The sequence below is a fragment of the Hylobates moloch genome, unplaced genomic scaffold (assembly GCF_009828535.3).
Source record: "Hylobates moloch isolate HMO894 unplaced genomic scaffold, HMol_V3 SCAFFOLD_2, whole genome shotgun sequence".
NCBI classification, from domain to species: Eukaryota; Metazoa; Chordata; class Mammalia; order Primates; family Hylobatidae; genus Hylobates; species Hylobates moloch.
In genome coordinates, this window is record NW_026652277.1 from 125,963,328 (window position 1) to 125,983,685 (window position 20,358).

The window sequence follows — 20,358 nt, forward strand, 5'->3', positions numbered from 1 at the left end:
GGTCATGATGGCAGAACCTCTTGGTAGGAAACCAAATACCATATAAACCTATTCTGGAACTGCCATGGCAAATGAGTAAGAGTGGTACCATTTGCTACTACTACTATTATATCTATGACTACCACTGCCAACTGATAACTATTATTATGCTTTTATATGTTCCGACACTGTTCTATGAATTTTACATGTAATCCTCAATGTAAGTTACTAAAGTTACCACTGATATTGACCCTTTATAACTGGCAGGATTGAGACAAGACAATTAAATACTTAAATAATGGACACAGAGCCTGAGATTCCTTAGAATTACCCATCTATTGCTTTGTAACTCACTGCCAAATTAATTTTTTTTTAAGGAAGATTCTTAAGGGATTCTGGAACCCCTTCTACGTAGTTAGAATTAAGAGCACCTGCATTTTTACTTCAGCGGGTTAAAGGCATAGTTTTACTATAAACGATGGTCTCAATTTCCTATGAGACAACACTGAAAAGCACCTTCCTCCATTAGGCAAAAACACGTTACCTGGAATAAACTTTTCACCTACTTTAAAACCCTTGACTTTTCAAGAGCATGCCTGCCCTTGGGAAATTGTGGTAGAGGTTAAAAGTGGGCAGGCTAGTACAACCCATCCTAAACCATACTATTCCTTGTCTGTAAGTGATCAAAATCAAGACTCCACGGTGAGTGGAAACCTTGACACTACTGATATTTTTCTGTTGTGGGAGGCTGGCTTGTTCATTGTAAGAGGTTTAGCAGCATCTCTGACATCCACCTGTTAGATTCCAGTAACATTCCCCAGCTGAGACAACCAAAAATATCTTCAGACATTGCCAAACCAAAATCATCCCTGGTTGAGAACCACTGCTTTATTTTAATGTTTAACAGAAAAAAAAATTTTCATTTGAGACGGGGTCTCACTCTTGCCCAGGCTAGAATGAAGTGGCATGATCTTGGTTCACTGCAACCTCGACTTCCTGGGCTCAAGATATACTTCCACCTAGCCACCCAAGTAGCTGGGACTACAGGCACACACCACCATGCCCAGCTCATTTTTAAACTTTTTGTAGAGACACAGTCTCACTATGTTACCCAGGTTGGTCTCGGAACTCCTGGCCTCAAGCAGTCCTCCTGCTGTGGCCTCCCAAACTGCTGGCACTACAGGTGCGGGCCACTGTGCCTTGCTGAGAACCACTGCTTTAAAGGAATTACTTGGTTTTGCAGAGCTACCACTATTCTGTTCTGCATACCCAAAACTGACAGCCTTTGACTTTCTCTAGTTCACTGAAATAAAATTTACGTGTTGTTTAGCTTTGTACCTTCTTACTTTATAGTAATTGAAACATTCAGTACTAGGGAACTGTGAAATACTGTTTGAGCAACAAAAGGCCTTATGGGGCAACTATGACTTCCTCCTATGACTTCCATCTGCTTGGTGGACATCCTAGTTTGGCCAAGACCTAAGCTTGTTTCCTTTTAAATGGACTGATCCATCTTCAGAGGAGATGCCTCTGCTGTAGGAGGACAAAATTTCTTTACCTTGGGATTTAACTCCAAGTCACAATGGGTCCCCAAACCACCAGAAGTTGTACAGACCCAAACTAGAGACCACATTCTGGCTGAAAGGTCTGAACACAACACAAGTTAGGCAGCAAGAAGTCATGTGTTTTCTGGTATCTTATCATTTTTTCAGGTCAGGCTAGAAGATTGTGCCCTTCTCTTAAAGAGGATAAAGTGTGCTACTATCCCAAACCAAATTAAAGAGAAAGCACAAACCTGCTGACTAAGAAGAGTTATTACACCCTTGCTAAGTTTGTTTAAACAAGTCACTCAGTTGAACTAGGAAAAAACCTCTGAAAAATAGGAGAAATGATATTTTATCTTTAAAAGTCCTTTTAATAAATGACTGGATATTATAAAGCAGTTTTCAAATACACAAAGTGCTTCAAAATGATTCAATAAGCCTTAAGCAATCCATTTTTTAGTATATCACTTTTGTTGTTGTTGAAAATACCCCATTCAATGGGTGGAAGTATATTTGATATCACCACTGTTTAAAGGGAATGGAGTTACAGGAATGAGAAGTATATAATTAGTAAATAATCCCTCTCAACAAGTGACTTAAGTAGTCACTCATAGAGAGCAAAGAAAAGCTGGAGGCAACTCAATCAGTGCATATCAGAAATGCATTTTAATTTTTATTTGAAAACAACTTAAATTTTTAGACAAATGATTTTAGTATATAAATTTGCTTTTGTTTTTATACAGAATATAAAGATTTCCCTCATTAATCTTCCATGTGAAGGGTATTACAAGCCTGAAGGAAGATACTTTCTGCACACAAGTATGTATCTTATGTGTGCAGTATTGGAAACCAATAGTGTAGTGCTCCTACACATAAATTGGGTCAACTGACATCACACATTAAAAGGGGGAAAGAGAAATATTCTAGTTAATCAGATGCAAGAAGCAAACAAGACACAAAAACTGTGCAAATAAGACCAAGCCAGTAACTTTAGTTACGACACTGCAGATTACATTGGAATAACAGGTTTGTGAGGCTATAGTGTGCACCACATTAAAACAGCAAGAAAGAGCTATTTATATAGAAAGGCTGGAATTAGGGATTTTTACTAAAGCAAATTAACTTCTTGTCAACTGCCAAAACAAAACAAAACTGAGCATATGAGTGTTAGTATACTGAAGGCATGTTATACCAGTTTCTGTGCAGCATGCTAAAAGTTAGAACTTCTTCACTGGTGCTTATCAATCATTAATAGTCACGTTTTTGCCCCTTCTTGACAAATTTCAGGCATGTCTTATTTTAGATGGAGTATAGCTTTTATCTATTATTTCATCTTGTAAAAACATGTGAAGACAACGTTCGTTCTGTGCCAGAGGATGACCAGCGACCCTGAGAATAAAAAATATAAATTTAGTCCAATATTTTATACAAGGTGGGGGAGTTCAAAACACATATTTTAAAGTTGAGAAGCACGTATAATTTTTTTTTTTTGAGATGGAGTCTTGCTCTGTTGCACAGGCTGGAGTGCAGTGGCTGATCTTGGCTCATGGCAACCTCCATCTCCTGGGTTCAAGTGATTTTGTGCCTCAGCCCGAGTAGCTGGGACTACAGGCGTGCGCCATCATGCCCAGCTAATTTTTATATTTTTACTAGAGACGGGGTTTCACCATGTTGGCCAGGCTAGTCTCAAATCCCTGACCTCAAGTGATCTGCCCACCTCAGCCTCCCAAAGTGCTGGGATTACAGGCGTGAGCCACCGCGCCCAGCTCAGAATCATGTACAGTTTACTAATAAGTATTATTCTGGACTGTCCATAAAGCTATGCACTATCAACTAACGGTATATGTTCTTTTGTTTGGTTCACAACTCTAATTAAGAAAACATTAATCACAAATTTTTCACTGCTTGTGGTACATGTACCCAATTAGCTTTACATAATGGTGTATTCACCATTATGGTGTATTCATAAGAAACTTAAATTAATTTTAATGTTAAAAGTGAAGCATGTCAATTGATCCTAAGAATCTATTTTTTTATTTTTTATTTTTTTGAGACAAAGTGTTGCTCTATCACCCAGGCTGGAGTGCAGTGGTGTGATCTTGGCTCACTGCAACCTCTGCCTCCCAGGTTCAAGCGATTCTCCTGCCACAGCCTCCTGAGTAGCTGGGACTACAGGCACACACCACCATGCCCCACTAATTTTTGTATTTTTAGTAGAGACAGGGTTTCGCCATGTTGGCCAGGCTGGTCTTGGAACTCCTGACCTCAAGTGATCTGCCCACCTCAGCCTCCCAAAGTATTGGGATTACAGGCATGATCCACTGTACCAGGCCAGAATCTATTTTAAAGAGGAGAAGATACAGGATTGAAGTTAGAAATACAATGAAGTTCAATAAAAGCCCAAAATACTAAAAAAACAGGCACAAATATCCAGGTATTTTGTTTTTGCCTGCTTAAAACCAGACTGGGCAACTAGACTCCTATTTCAGAATTTAAAAACATCTAATATAGGCCAGGTGTGGTAGCTCATGCTTGTAATCCCAGCACTTTGGGAGACCAAGGCAGGCAGATCACTTGAGGTCAGGAGTTTGAGACCAGCCTGGCCAACATGGCGAAACCCTGTCTCTACTAAAAATACAAAAATAAGCCAGACACAATGGTGCGCAACTATAATCCCAACTACTCAGGTGGGTGAGGCATGAGAATCACTTGAACCTGGGGGGTGGAGGTTTCAGTGAGCCGAGATTGCACCACTGCACTCCAGCCTGGGCGACAGAGCAAGACTTTGTCTCAAAAAAAAAAAAAAAAAAAAAAAAAAAAAAAATTAAAATCTAATCTAGTACTGCCTTCTCCAAAAGGAAAATAGATTCACAGACAATGAAGATTGAGTGCTACCAAGGGCTTTATGTAACCCTTTCTCTCCTGTTTACCACTCATGGATCTTCAAATCACTACATAAAATTTAAAGTGTAAGCTCACATTACCATATTCTGTAGGATTTGATTTTCTTTTGCTAGTTTAAGGCCAATGCACAATTACAGTGAGGTCTTTCTTGGCAAAAATCTTTCTATCACTCTGGCTTTCTATTACTTTACAAAATAGCTGTATTTCAAATGGGAATAAAATTAAAAGCTAAAAATATTGGTTTGAGCTTATCAAGAGTTTCTAAAGTAAAAGAGAAACAATCCTAAGTCTTCTTACATTTTCAAAAGAATACATTTTACCATGAAAATTAAAAACATGCACCTTTATACAAGACATGCTAATACCTCCATCTGCAATCAAACAAGATGATTGCAAGTATATTGTAAGTTTTATTGTTCATGCTAGAACATACCTTAAATCAGAAAGAATCATAAGTAAAACTGTATTTTTTAAATGCCGTAATTTTAAATGTAATTTGCATAAATTAACCAAGAAAAACAAATACAAAACTTAGGTCAACACAAAGATGCTCATTTCAATCACTCAAGTGTGTTAATATTTATCACATGATATTCAACTTGTCAGATACTTTTACTTTGTTTAAATGATATGAAAAGTTAGGAAATGGCTAAAAGAAAAGGCAACAATGCAGTTTAGCTTAACATCTAAACTACAAGTAGGCACTTATAGTAGTCCTACACTTTGAGGAACAGGAAGCACTTACTTGTTTATAAACTGCTCCAGCCCTTGTTTTCTTTCCTCAATAAAATTGTCATCAAATATTCCATCATCTCCTCTAAAAGGAAGCTGACGCAAAAACGCTTTCCCAGGGAGCGGGGGAACTACGACCTAAAACATGAAGACAGAAACTCCTTGATCATGATGACTGGGTTGTGAAAATTTATAGAGCACAACATGAAGACAAAGCATGTCCTCACTATGACAGCCATCGCCCGGTCAAACTAGTTTAAATATAAAAGAGCAAAAAATACACTGAAAAAAGACCAAATGTTTAGACAAATGCAGAATAGCCCCTCAGACAAAAGCTCCTAACTCAAAGGCAGGGCCCACAGCTTATATCATTTTTCTTGGCCTTATCAAAGCCCAGGTATACAAAGAGAACAGTCACAATACTGAAATAAAGGTTACCATGCCCCTCAGACACTTGTGATGCCACTTGGAGAAGGCAATGCCTTATTGCAATGGAAATTGCAGAGATCAAAATCAACTCTCAATTAAATGAAGAAACGTTAATGTTCTCTCTGCAACATGGTTAGATAAGAATTCTGGTTTCAGTCAGGCACGGTGGCTCATGCCTGTAATCCCAGCACTTTGGGAGGCCGAGGCGGGCAGATCATGGGGTCAAGAGATCGAGACCATCCTGGCTAACACGGCGAAACCCCGTCTCTACTAAAAAATACAAAAAATGAGCCGGGCATGGTGGTGGGCGCCTGTAGGCCCAGCTACTCTGGAGGCTGAGGCAGGAGAACTGTGTGAACCTGGGAGGTGGAGCTTGCAGTGAGTGGAGATCACGCCACTGCACTCTAGCCTGGGCTACAGAGTGAGACTCCGTCTAAATAAAAAAAAAAGATTTCTGGTTTCTTCAACCTCTTACCATCTGCATATAGTCTTTCCTACTTGTGTTTGAGGTGATGACAAAATACCAATAACTCTAGTTGTCACTATTCTGTTTCCTAAAATAAGAAACAAGTCAACTTTCTCCCAAATGCCCTATCCTGCTGTCTTTTCCCAAAGACCTGTCATTTCTCCCTTCTCGCACTATAGGAAGGTCCCAAATTTTCCCCTTCAAAGCCTAACCAAGGGCCAACTCCTGCTGATCTCTCCCTTCTGGGAATTATCTGGAGCTCAAATATTCTGGGCCAGGTGCAGTGGCTCACGTCTGCAATCCCCACACTTTGGGAGGCCAAGGCAGGTGGGAGGATTGCTTGAGGTCAGGAGTTCGACACAAGCCTGGGCACATGTCTACAAAAATAAAAAAAACTTAGCTGGGTGTGGTGGTGTGAGCCTGTAGTCCCAGCTACTTAGGAGGCGGAAGTGGGACGATCACTTGAATCAGGGAGTTCAGGACTGAAGTGAACTAAAATCACGTCGCTGCACTCCAGCCTAGGTGACAGCGAGACTATGTCTTAAAAAAAAAATACAATTTTTAAAATGTTATTCTGGAGCTCAAAATACTTGTTTTGATTAAATAGCACCTAGCTATTTCACAGGTTAGTTTGGTTTCTCTACCCTAGCACTACTGAGAATCAGATAATTTTTGTCCGGGGGGGCTTTCTTGTGCATTCTTTTCTTTCTTGAGATGGGGTCTTGCTCTGTCACCCAGGCTGGAGTTCTGTGGTGGGATCATGGCTCACTGCAGCCTCCCCCAGACTCAGGTGATCCTCCTGCATCAGCCTCCCGAATAGCTGGGACACTACAGGCACATAGCGTGCCACCATGCCTGGCTAATTTTTCTATTTTTTTGTGGAGATGGTGTTTCACCATGTTGACCAGGCTGGCATTCTTTTCTTTAGCAGCATCCCTAGCCTCTACCCACTACACAACATAGCACCCCCAGTTGAGACAATAAAAAATGTCTCTAGACAATGTCAAATGTCTCCTAGGGGATAAAACTGCCTTTGGTGGAAAACCATCAATCTATCATACTAATGTCTTCAAATCAAGACCCCTGTCTTAGGCTTCTTGTGGTTATTTAAAGAAAAACTGGGCGTACAACAGAAAGTCAAATATCTGTTAAATGACCAACCACTTAGCTGGATCCTTACTTTAAACCCAAACAGAGAAATGTGTAAGCAAACAATCAGAACAAGGAGAAATATATATAGTAAACTGATACATATATATTTTTCTTTTCACCAATAATACAAATTACACATATACAAAAAAATTAAAACTTTAAACCCTTGATATAGTTTCTACACTGAGTTGTTTATCCTCAAACAAAATTCAGTAGGGTAAAAAAGGGAAAGAGCAACTCGACTTCATATAGATTAACAAAAAACAAAATAAAAACAAAAAAACCAAATGTCCAAATAAACTTTATAATCCCTTCCTAGATTTACTCTCCTCAGATGACCAACGATGAAGATATCTAAGGATTTGTCTCTGTAAATTTATGCTAGCATTCTCAGATCTCACCCCCATGTTAGCACCTGTTTAGTTAAGAGTTAAAATCTGCAGGGACCTTCTATAACTGAGAAACAAAGGAATGCTAACCATTATGTTTCAAGTAGAATAGCTATCTGATGGGCAGGGAAAAATATCTGTATCTACACAATTATTATTTTAAAAAAGAATTCTGGAACCAGTGTGTTAAATAAATGACCACCATTAATTCAGGGTAGAATTTAGCATGAAAAGAAAAGTATAGCTCAAGGATGTCAGTTAAAGAAAGAAGGAAAATGATAAAAAATGTAAGAATATATATATAAATATATATAAATTTCATATATAACGGGAATTTAAGAAAAGGATTGCTATGCATTATCCTCTGTAAAGATATATTCTTCCTAACATATTCAAACTAGTCATTCAAATGGATGGGGAGGTGGCAGGCAACAGGATTAATGATCTATAAAAATCATAAATGGCTCATTCAGCTAAGATTCTCTTCTACATCAAATTATTTTTGCTGAAGCAGTCTGAAAACACCTAACTGGAATTCTAACACCAGGTTAGGTGCGGTAGCTCACATATGTAATCCCAGCACTTCAGGAGGCCAAGGTGGGTGGATCACCTGAGGTCAGAAGTTCGAGACCAGCCTGGCCAACATGGTGAAACCCTGTGTCTACTAAAAATACAAAAAATTAGCCGGGCATCGTGGTGCATGCTTGTAACCCCTTTACTCAGGAGGCTGAGGAGAACTGCTTGAGCCTGGGAGGCAGAGATTGCAGTAAGCCGGGATTGCACCACAGTACTCCAGCCCAGGCAAGAGCTGGACACCGTCTCAAAAAAAAAAAAAAAAAAATTCTAATACTAATTAAAAAGTCATGAATGCAAAGATATGTGCGTGCATGTAGGGTGAGAAATAGGAGAATATCTGGTGAGCACAATATATTGAAAGCTAAAGCAAACTAGAATAAAAGCTAAAAGATCTGACCATAATACATGTCAGCTAATTTCTAGCTTAGTTTAACAGATCTTAGTTAAAAGTACTAATATACCACAAAATAACTTGATTACATTATTCTTAGCAATACTGTAATACGAGTAAAACTTTCACATGGATTTAACTCTCAATATATTTAACTGGTCTGATGTTAAATGTGAAGTATTGTGCTTCAAAGGACAACATCAAGAAAGTGAAAAACAACCCAGAGACTGGGAGATATGTGCAAATTATGTATCTGATAGGGAACTCTAAGAGTCTTATATATTCTCGACATAACTCTATAATAAAAAGATGAACCCATTTAAAAAGGCAAAAGATCTCAATAAAGATTTCTCCAAAGAAGATACATAAATGACCAATAAGTACATGAAAAGAAAATCAACATTAGTGGCCATTAGAGAAATAAAAATCAAAACCACAATGCAATACCCCTTCACAAACAGTAAGATAGCTATAATAAAGACAGGCAATATAATAAAGAAGACAGGCAATTAGTAAGGGTGTGGAGAAAAGTAGAACCTCACATTGCTGTTAAGAATGTAAAATTATGCAGCTGCTTTGGAAAACCGGTCTGCCAATTCCTCAAAAGGTTAAGAAGAGTCATGATATGACCCAGCAATGTACTGGTAGGTATATACTGAAAAGAAATAAAAACACATGCAGACAGAAACCTATGCACAAATGTTCACAGCAGCACTAATAGCCAAAAAGTAGAACAAAATGTCCATCAAATAAGTGTATAAATAAGATGTGGTATAAGCATACAATAGGATATTATTTAGGAATAAAAAGAAATGAAGTAACTGATGCACGTTAGAAAAGCATGAACTGTGAAAACATGTTAAGTGAAAGAAGCCAGACACAAAAGATCACATGTTCCGGGCTTCCATTTACGTATGTCCAGAATGGGCAAATCCACAGAGACAGGAGACTAGCAGCTGGTTGCCATAGGCTGAGTGAGGAAGGGTTGGGGAGAAATCAGCAGTGTCTACTAATAGGGACAGGGTTTCTTTTATTGGGTGATAAAAATGCTCTAAAATTGACTAGTGCTCTAAAATAGTGATGGTTGCACAACTCTGTGAACATATTAAAAACCAGTGAATTATACACTTTAAATGGGTGAATTGCATGGTATGTGAATTATATCTCAATAAAGCTGTTACTAAAAACAAAAGCGGCCGGGCGGGGTGGCTCACGCCTGTAATCCCAGCACTTTAGGAGGCCGAGGTGGGTGGATCACGAGGCCAGGGGATCGAGACCGTCTTGCTAACATGGTGAAACCCCGTTTCTACTAAAAATAAAAATAAAAATAAATAAATTTACAAAAAAAAGCAAAATATACATTCAGCAAAAGTTTATTAAACATTTCCAGTGTGCCACATGGTATGTCAAGCAAAGCCCAAAGCCTATGTATCAAGACACTTCTCGGCTAGATGCAGTGGCTCATGCCTGTAATCCCAGCACTTTGGGAGGCCAAGGCAGGAGGATTACTTGAGGCCAGGAATTCGAGACCAGCCTGGGCAACACAGTGAAACCCCATCCTTACTAAAAAATTTTAAAAATTAGCTGGACATGGTGGCTTATGCCTGTAGTCCCAGCTACTTGGGAGGCTGAGGCAGGAAAATCACTTGAGACCAGGAGTTGGAGGATGTTATAGTATGCTATGATCACGCCACTGCATTTCAGCCTGGGCAACAGAGCAAGGCTCTGTCAATCAATTAATCAGTCAATCTCCTAACCATCTGTAATTTGTAGACAGTGAGATATAAATCTTTATTTCCTAATAGACAGACAAATATTTCAACTCCGTTGCTGAATTCCTTTCCCACCGAATGACAATGTTATTTTTGTTATGAACTAAATTCCCTATAAATACATGGGTCAAAGTCTAAACTCTATTACATTCCACTAATCTATCTGCCCAACCTAAAGCAATATATCACTGCATAACAGTATTTCCCATCAGAGATGGACCACTTAAGATAATAGCTGTGGTGCCGTAAGATTATAATGGAGGTGAAAAATTCCTATTTCCTATAGATGTCTTGGTGATCCTGACTCTGTGCAGGCCTAGGCTACTATGTATATTTGTGACTTAATTTTTAAGAAAAAGTTAAAAAAATTTAAATAGAGAAAACCTTACAGAATAAGAATATGAAGAACATATTTTTGTACATTTGTTCAATGTGTTTGTGTTTTAAGCTAAGTGTTATTACAAGAGTCAAAAAGTTAAAAGTAAAAAGTTTAAAAAGTAAGCTAATTTATTATTGAAGAAAAATATTTTATAAATTATAAATTTCAATGTACAGTGTTTATAAAGCCTGCAGTAATAAACAGTAATGTCCTAAGTCTTCTCATTCACTCGCCACATACTCACTGACTCACCCAGAACAACTTTCAATCCTGCAAGCTCCATTTATGGTAAGTGCCCTATACAGGTGTACCATTTAAAAAATCTTCCATGCTTTAAAAAAAAAAAAAATCTTCCACGCTGTATTTTTTACCGTATCTTTTCTATGTTTAGATGCACAAATGCTTCCCACTGTGTTACAACTGCCTGTAGTATTCAGTACAGTAACATGTTGGATAGGCTTGTAGTCTAGGAGCAATAGGCTGTACCATATAGCCTAGGTGTGTAGTAGGCTACACCACCTGGGTTTGTGTGAGTATACTCATATGATGTTTGCACAAACAACAAAATCACCTAAGGATGCATTTCTTAGAATGTATTCTCATCATTAAGTGCCATATGACTACACCACATTGTTTGAATTACTATAGCCTTAAGATATGTTTTGGGCCAGGCGCAGTGGCTCACACTTGTAATCCTAGCACTTTAGGGAGGCCGAGGAGGGTGGATCACCTGAGGTCAGGAGTTTGAGACCAGCCTCGCCAACATGATGAAACCCCGTCTCTACTAAAAATATAAAAAAATTAGCCAAGTGTGGTGGTGGGTGCCTGTAATCCCAGCTACTCGGGAGGCTGAGGCAGGAGAATTGTTTGAACCCAGGAGATGGAGGTTGCAGTGAGCCGACATGATGCCACTGCACTCCAGAGTGAGGCTCAGTCTCAGAAAAAAAAAAAAAAGAGATGTTTTGATGTCTGGTAGAACAAATACCTGCTACCCACTAAATACTGAAAATATTTTTTGGTTATTCTTGAGCTTTTTCTGATTCTAAAGCTCATAAATAAATCTGCAACTTTATAAACACCCCTACTGAAATTTCTACTAGAATCTTATGAATTTATAAATAAGTTAGAACATACTGCTCTACTTCCTGCAGGTCTCTGCTAATGTCACTTAGAGCAAGGCCTTCCCTTGTGCTCTATATGAGAGTGGCTCCCCTGGCACTTCCTACTTCCCTTAGTTTAGCTTTGTTTTTTTTAGAGCTTCTCATCATCTGACATCTATATATTTTACTATATTTTTCCTGCCTTTTCTTCAACAACCCCCTCCCCCGCAATTTACCTAATAGGATATAAGCACCATAAAAGAGGGAACCTTAATTTGTTCATAGCATCTACCTGTAACTCCTAGAACACAAAGAGCGAGCTAAAATGTTCATAAAATAAACAAATCTTCAAAAGTAAACACTCCAAACGAGGAATACAGTATTACAAGGAATACAGTATTACACTTTTTTTTTTTTTTTTTTTGAGACAGGTTCTGGCTCTGGTGCCCATGCTGGAGTGCAGTGGCGAGACTACAGCTCACTGCAACCTCTGCCTCCTGGGCTCAAGTGATCCTCTTGCATCAGCCTCCTGAGTGCTAGGACTACAGGTGCATGTCACTATGTCTGGCTAATTTTTGTATTTTTGGTAGTGACGGGGTTTCGCATGTTGCCCAGGCTGGGCTCGAACTCTTTGGCTTAAGTGATCCACCCGCGCTGGCCTCCTAAAGTGCTGGGATTATAGCATAAGCCACTGCACCTGGCCCCTCTTTATTTAGGTCTTATTTTGTCTTTTGGTAAAGTTTGAGAGCTTTCTTAACACAGATTTTGTATTTCTAGTTTTATTCATATTTAAAAATTTTGGAAGAGATGGGGCCTCACTATGTTGCCCAGGCTGGTCTTGAACTGCTGGGCTCAAGAGATCCTCATGACTCAGCCTACCAAAGTACTGGGATTATAGGCATGAGCCACCATGCCCAGCCTTCTTTACGTTTTTGTTGCAATGCTATGATCTGCATATTTTGTGCTCATATGCAGCCACTTTTATCTTAAGCTAGAAACAGAAAAAAAAAACCCAAAACCCTTATTAAACTTGAGAAATGAGTACAGACTAGCCTTCATCTAGTTCAGGACTCCTACCATACCCACACCTTTTTACCTACTTTCTAGTCACAAAATAACTTTTCATCATTCTGAGCACACCATGTCCTGCCATGACTCCTTGCCTCTGATGTCATTCTGAAGCAGGGCTGAAATGAGAGACATCAGAGTGAGACCTTGCTTTAATTTATTTTGATGCCAAAGCTACTAAATTCTATTCTAAGAGAAGATCAGACATGTAACAGTGTTTTTAAATTGCAGGCAGCAACCCATTAGTGGATCATGGCCATCATTTAAAAACGCTAATCTGAAGAATATCAGCACATATCACACAGAGTGGGGTCATTACTGCTTTATGAAACTTCTGTTACATGAACATATGTGTGATGAAAAAAACTTATGTGTCACTAAAACAAAATTGGAAATACAGTGACATTTATAAAATGTATTGAGGAAGAGAAACTTGGCTTAAGTGTGTGGAGAGGGGAAGATGGAATAGGATGATGAGGGGAAGGAAGTAATAGCAAGAAGGTTCTAAGAAGTGTTATTAAAGTGTGAGTCAGTAAAGACCTCAACTGGGCCAAAGTAGACAAGAGAAAGAGTTCTAAGGAAAATTTACACAGACTCTACCCCTATAAAATGACACTGAACTATTTGAAAAAAAGAAATCATATTTGCTTTTACCCATTTTATTCAATATCATTTTCCTGAGAAATATTAAACATTAAAACTTGGAATGTTTTGCTTTAAAGTTGCATTACAAATCATTCTTACCTTGCTCTCTCTTTCTAACTCACTTCGCAGCCATTCAAAGTCACTGTATCTTCTTCTAACAGTAGATTCTTTCAGCTTGAAAATAGGAAGATTTGTCTGAAACAAAAAAAGTTACTCCTAAATTGAAGCACATTAAGGAAACTTCAAAAGAATGAGGGAACGGGGGAATCTAGGCTTGCCAATTGATAATATGGCAAGCCTGATTACCTTAACAAAAGAAATCATGACTTTCTTTTTCTTTTTTTGAGACAGAATCTCGCTCTGTTGCCTAGGCTGGAGTGCAATAGCACGATCTCGGTTCACTGCAACCTCCACCTCCCAGGTTCAAATGATTTTTCCGCCTCAGCCTCCCAAGTAGCTGGGATTACAGGCACTCACCATCATGCCCAGCTAATTTTTGTATTTTTGTAGAGATGGGGTTTTACCATGTTGTCCAGGCTGGTCTTGAACTCCTGACCTCAGGTCATCTGCCCGCCTCAGCCTCCCAAAGTGCTGGGATTACAGGCATGAGCCACCGCACCCGGCCGAAATCATGACCTTTTTAAAATGACCCATTACAAAATAAAACTTTGCTAGTTCCTTTTTTTTTTGAGACAGAGTCTCACTTTGTTGCCCAGGCAGTGATGCGATCTTGGCTCACTGCAACCTCCGCCTCCTAGGGTCAAGTGATTCTCCTGCCTCAGCCTCCCAAGTAGCTGGGATTATAGGCACCCGCCACCAGGCCTGGCTAATTTTCTTCTATTTTTAGTAGAGGTGGGGTTTCACCATGTTGGCCAGGCTGGTGGTCTCAAACCCCTGAACTCAAGTGATCTGCTGCCTCAGCCTCCCAAAGTGCTAGGCTTACAGGCCTGAGCCACTGCCTGGCCCACTAGTTCTTTAAAAGTATTTACACAAGAATACAACTTTTAAATGTACCTTTGCGTGCGTGCTTTTGGATATCATTCTGCCTGAGGTTATTTGCATAAATGTAGGTCATTTTCCTATTATATCAGTGAGCTTTAAAAATATCAACTAAGCAGGGGTGAAAAAAGGCTAGCTCTTGACTATTCTCCAGCTTAGCTAGTACCTCAGCAAACAGTCCTCATAGGGGAAATATACCTTACCTTTTAATTTTTAAAATTTTATTTTCTTGGTGCTCATTCATTATAGCAAAACCCCAACTTATGTCTCAATGCCTATCACACTGCCCGTTGATGTAGAAATTCTTTTTCTTCTCCCAGAGACAGGGTCTCACTCCATTGCCCAGGCTGGATTTAAACTCCTAAGGCTCCAGCAATCCTCTCACCTTGGCCTCCCGGGTAGCTGGGACTGCAGGGTCATATCACTGTGCTGGCTCACTTAACTACTTTTTTTGATTTTATTTTTCTTTTTTGAGGCAGAGTCTCGCTCTGTTGCCCAGGCTGGAGTGCAGTGGCGTGATCTCGGCTCCCTGCAATCTCCGCTGCCTGGGTTCACGCCATTCTCCTACCTCAGCCTCCCAAATAGCTGGAACTACAGCTGCCTGCCACCACGGCCGGCTAATTTTTTGTATTTTTAGTGGAGACGGGGTTTCACTGTGTTAGCCAGGATGGTCTCCATCTCCTGACCTCGTGATCTGCCCACCTTAGCCTCCGAAAGTGCTGGGATTACAGGCGTGACCCACCACGCCTGGCCCACTTAGCTGCTTTTAAATGAAACCAAAATATTTTGTTATGAGGACTAGATTAGATCTTGCATAATAAAAGACCTAAATAAAACATTATTCTTAATGGCCTTCTAAAATATGCCAAGAAGAGCAGGGAAAGTGCTGCATACAGTGTCTGTGGGTCTTACCACTAGTAGGAAATTAAATCGTACTCAGTAGACCAAGCTCATAAACCCAGAGCTCTAAAGGCAAAGGGCAAGTTTAAGAACTGAAAACATAACACCCAGTACTTTGAAGTTACACCAGAATATAAGGAAATTTCTGGAGACTGTTCTTTATAAGATTGCAAAGGCTACTTGTTGCCACTTCAGTCAACTTCTAAATTTAAAAAAACTAACAAGAAAGATTTCTATTATCTTTTACTGGATCCCCTTTAAAGAAAAAATACGCGGCAGGGCGCGGTGGCTCACGACTGTAATCCCAGCACTTTGGAAGGCCGAGACGGGCGGATCACGAGGTCAGGAGATCGAGACCATCCTGGCTAACACGGTGAAACCCCGTCTCTACTAAAAATACAAAAAAAATCAGCCGGACGTAGTGGTGGGCGCCTGTAGTCCCAGCTACTCGGGAGGCTGAGGCAGGAGAATGGTGTGAACCCAGGAGGCGGAGCTTGCAGTGAGCTGAGATCACGCCACTGCACTCCAGCCTGAGCGACTGAGCGAGACTCCGTCTCCAAAAACAACAACAATGACAACAACAACAACAACAACAACAAGAAAAAATGTGCTAGGCCTGGCACGGTGGCTCACGCCTGTAATCCCAGCTCTTTGGGAGGTGGAGGTGGGCCGATCACAAGGTCAGGATTCAAGACCAGCCTGGGCAAGAGATCAGCCTGGCTAATATGGTGAAACCCTGTCTCTACTAAAAATACAAAACTTAGCTGGGCATGATGGCGGGCTCCTGCAATCCCAGCTACTTGGGAGACTGAGGCAGGAGAACTGCTTGAACCCGGGAGGTGGAGGTGGCAGTGAGCTGAAGATCGCTCCACTACACTCTAGCCTGAGTGACAGAGCAAGACTCTGACTCAAAAAAAAAAAAAAAAAGATGCTACCAAATCCAATAAAAAATGGTTTATGACTAAAAACACTAAAGACTATTAGGAGTGGTATGAGACCAGTATTTTATCATTAAGAATAGATTTTAGGCTGGGCATGGTGGCTCATGCCTGTAATCCTAGTGCTTTGGGAGGCTGAGATGGGAGGACTGCTTGAGGCCAAGAGTTACCAGCCTGGGAAACATAAGAAGATTCCATCTCTACAAAAAATAAAATAAATTTACTGGGTATGGTGGCATGTGCCTGTAGTCCTAACTACTTGGGAGGCTGAGGTGGGAGGATCTCTTGAGCCCAGGAGTCAGGAGTTCAAGACTGTAGTGAACTATGATTGCACCACTGCACTCCAGCATGGGCAACAAATGAGACCCTCTCTCAAAAAAAAAAAAAAAGGAGAAGATTTTATTTTATTTGAGACAGGGTCTCACTCTGTAACCCAGGCTGGAGAGCAGCGGCATGATCATGGCGGGGTCAAATGATTTCTCCCACCTCAACCCCCTGTGTAGCTGAGACTACAGGCACATGCCATCACACCTGGCTAATTTTTGTACTTTTGGTGAGACAGGGTTTCACCATGTTGCTCAGGCTGGTCTTGAACTCCTGAGTACAAGCAATCCATCTGTATTGGACTCCTAAAGTGCTGGGATTACAGGCATGAACCACCGTGCCCAGCCAAAAACATTTTAAAATGTGTAAAATATCACAAAGTTTGTAGGAGACAGAAATGACTTAACACAATAACTGACGCCATACCCTACCAAAAATACTATTCAACACTACATATTCTCTTAGATTATATTCGGTCCGTTAATTCAGACTTTGAACTAATTAGCACAGAATTTGCATAGAACTGTCAAGTGTTTTACAATTGGAAGAAAAAAGTTAAGTGCCACCTGAAGGAAAGACTGGCTTCCTACTGTGTATACAGGGACATCATCTTGTAATATTCACTCCTAAGAAAATTCTACTTATTTGTTAAGCTTAATGCCACTGGTAAGTAGCTGTCATTCGGCACAAGAAAAGCTTTTTATTCAGGACCTTAAATCCATTTTGTAGTGGTCTCAATTTTTTCCTAAGTGTATTAACTTCTGTATGTTGTATACCTTATAGCTTAGAATTTTCAACAGATGCTATTGGGTATAACAGTGTATAGGTTTCAAGCATGAAACCAAATCTCACAAGAGATTTAAAAGCACTTGAATTTTCTTTCCCAGGTAACCACAACATTTGTTCATTGTATTAATGACTAAGGAAAAAATTGCACCTAACAAGACTCTTATTATACTAAAAGTCAAGCTTATATTTAAAGATGCTGGCTTGTTGTACAGAGGGTATTCTCATTCCCCAGAGGGAATAAAATTAGGTCCCCTGGAGAGTAGAATAATCCCCAGAAAGAAAGCACTGGATTATTTCTCTCTAATTTCATCTATTGGCTTTTTAACCAAGTTCACCCTTCCGCATTAAAATATTAAGTCTTTGTAAGTGTCTTAAAGATAAAAAGGCCTTTACAGAGTTGAGTGTTTTCTGCAGGTGAGATTTTACATTCTGAATTCCCTCCTCTCAAATTACTTTACAAAGGGGATTAACTGCTCTCTTTATTCAAATACGTTAAGATCAAGCTTGTGAAAAGAGTCCCCTAAGAATTTTCATACTTCTGGGTACGGAAGTCTATAAAGTTAATCTCTGAAACAACATATCAAGCTTACAGGTACAATGTTGAGAGAAGAGTGCCAATTCAGCTCATTTTACCTTCCATTTTCCCTTTTGAACTTTTGACACAATCATGATTATATCTGATTCACTCTAATAGAAAGGGGAGGGGTGAGGGAGAAAAGTCCTTTCCCTTCTATGATTAGCTAATAGTTTGATAGTTTATATACTTAAATTTAGAGGACCATGATTAGCTTAAGAAAGTTCTTTTAGTTTTCTTAACTGGTTATGATTTCTCTTTTTGCATGAGGACTGCTTTAGAGTTTAAAGTCACATCAAGAAATTCAAACATCACTTGCCCATTACATATGCAGTGGTTAACTTAGCCTGTTAAACGTCTTCCTGATCATTACAAGGACTTGTAATTCAATGTAACTGATTAAAATAACTAAGTGCAAAATGTGGGGGTTTTTTTGTTGTTGTTGTTGTTTGTTTAAGGTACTGAACTATCACTGCTGAAACTCCTGTGACTGGTCACTTTCAATTTATTTAACTTTTATAAAATGATTGAAGAGAGAGGTTTTTTACCTACAGCTTCAGGAGGACTAAACTATTATTTACTGATCATCTATAAAAGGGTACCATGCTGGATAAGGGAGAATCATTATTTATAATGATGAATAACATGCAGACCTGGCCCTTATGAAACATACACCAATCAAGAAGGTTAGAAAATGAGCATATAAAAAGTTGAATTTCCATGGTTAAAAATACTACAAACTGGCTGGGCACAATGGCTCAAGCCTGTAATCCCTGTACTTTGGAAGGCTGAGGTGGGAGGGTCACCGGAGTTTGAGACCAGGCTGGGCAACATGGTGAGACCCCCATCTCTACAAAAAATAAAAAATTGGCTGGGCAGGCTGGGCGTGGTGGCTCATGCCTGTAATCCCAGCACTTTGGGAGGCCGAGGCAGGTGGATCATCTGAGGTCAGGAGTTTGCGACCAGCCTGGCCAATATAGTGAAACCCTGTCCCTACTAAAAATACAAAAATTAGCCAGGCATGGTGGCGGGTGCCTGTAATCCCAGCTACTCGGGATGCTCTGGCAGAATGTTGAACCCGGGAGGCGGAGACTGCAGTGAACCAAGATCGTGCCACTGCACTCCAGCCTGGGCAACAGGAGTGAAACTGTTTAAAAAAAATAATAAAATTTGCTGGGCATGGTGGTACATGCCTGTAATGGGAAGATAAGGTGTCAGGGTGGCTTCAGCCTTCGAGGCTGAGGCTGCATGAGCTGTGATCATATCACTCACTATACTTCAGCCTGGGTGACAGAGGGAGACGGTCTCAAAAAAAGGGGGGCATTTTGGTGAATACATTATCCATTACTCTATTAAATGCATTTAACTTTTGAATGAACAATTTCAATGGGAATTAATCCTATAAATATTTCCACACATACAAAAATATTTTAGCATTGTTTGTAATAGAAACAAACAAACAAAAAAGAAGACCAGAAACAATAAATCTTACATTACAAACTTATATTACACAGCTTTTTACAAAATATAACTCAGCCATAGGTTAATCAGAAAAGCTGTCTAGAATGTATGACATGTAAAAAGTTTCAGGCCGGGTGCGGTGGCTTATGCCTATAATCCCAGCACTTTGGGAGGCCGAGGTGGGTGGATCACTTGAGGTCAGGGGTTCAGGACCAGCCTGGCCAACACAGTGAAACCCCATCTCTACTAAAAATACAAACATTAGCCAGGCGAGGTGGCATGAGCCTATAATTCCTGCTGCTCCGGAGGCTATGGCAGGATAATCGCTTGAACCTGGGAGGCGGAGGTTGCAGTGAGGTGAGATCATGCTACTGCACTCCAGCCTGGGCGACAGAGCGAGACTCCACCTCAAAAAAAAAAAAAAAAGTTTCAGAACAGTGTATTATATAGCATAATGCCATTTGTATAATATGAAAAGCACGGAAGAACTGACAATTGATTTGGCCTGGATTCATTCATTCTTTCCCTTCCTTTTCTTTCCTTTCCTCAGTCTCTCTGCTTCCCCTCCCTCCCTTTAGAGACAGGGTCTCCCTAAGTTGCTCAGGCTGGTCTTGAACTCCTGGGCTCAAGGGATCCTTCCACCTCAGCCTCCCAAAGTGCTGGAATATGAGGTGTGAGCCACCGCATACGGCCAGCCAGGACTCTTTTTTGTTTTGTTTTTGAGACAGAGTTTCGCTCTTGTCGCCCATGCTAGAGGAAAATGGCGCGAGTGCAATGGCCTCAGCCAGGACTCTTTTAACACAGAGCTAGCCATACTATAAGACAGTTGAAAATGGTGAAAATAGTG

General features: G+C 40.0%; 1 protein-coding gene across 3 annotated transcripts in view; it reads right to left on the reverse strand.

The window, feature by feature from the left end:
• Positions 1-2,165: 2,165 nt before the first annotated feature.
• The window catches only part of SNX3 (sorting nexin 3), a 50,020-nt gene continuing 31,827 nt past the window's right edge, over positions 2,166-20,358 (reverse strand). Inside the window, exons 2-5 of one of the 3 annotated variants that reach the window (XR_009212450.1) lie at positions 13,626-13,721; positions 12,914-13,000; positions 5,173-5,297; positions 2,891-2,912 (exon numbers count right to left, since the gene is read on the reverse strand). Coding sequence is in view for 2 of the 3 variants with exons in the window: in XM_032156066.2 (XP_032011957.1) it covers positions 2,807-2,912; positions 5,173-5,297; positions 13,626-13,721 (327 nt within the window). In the remaining variant the exon portion in view is untranslated. Of the gene's footprint in view, positions 2,913-5,172; positions 5,298-12,913; positions 13,001-13,625; positions 13,722-20,358 lie in introns of all 3 variants that reach the window. The other 2 variants (XM_032156066.2, XM_032156069.2) reach the window with 2 other exon arrangements.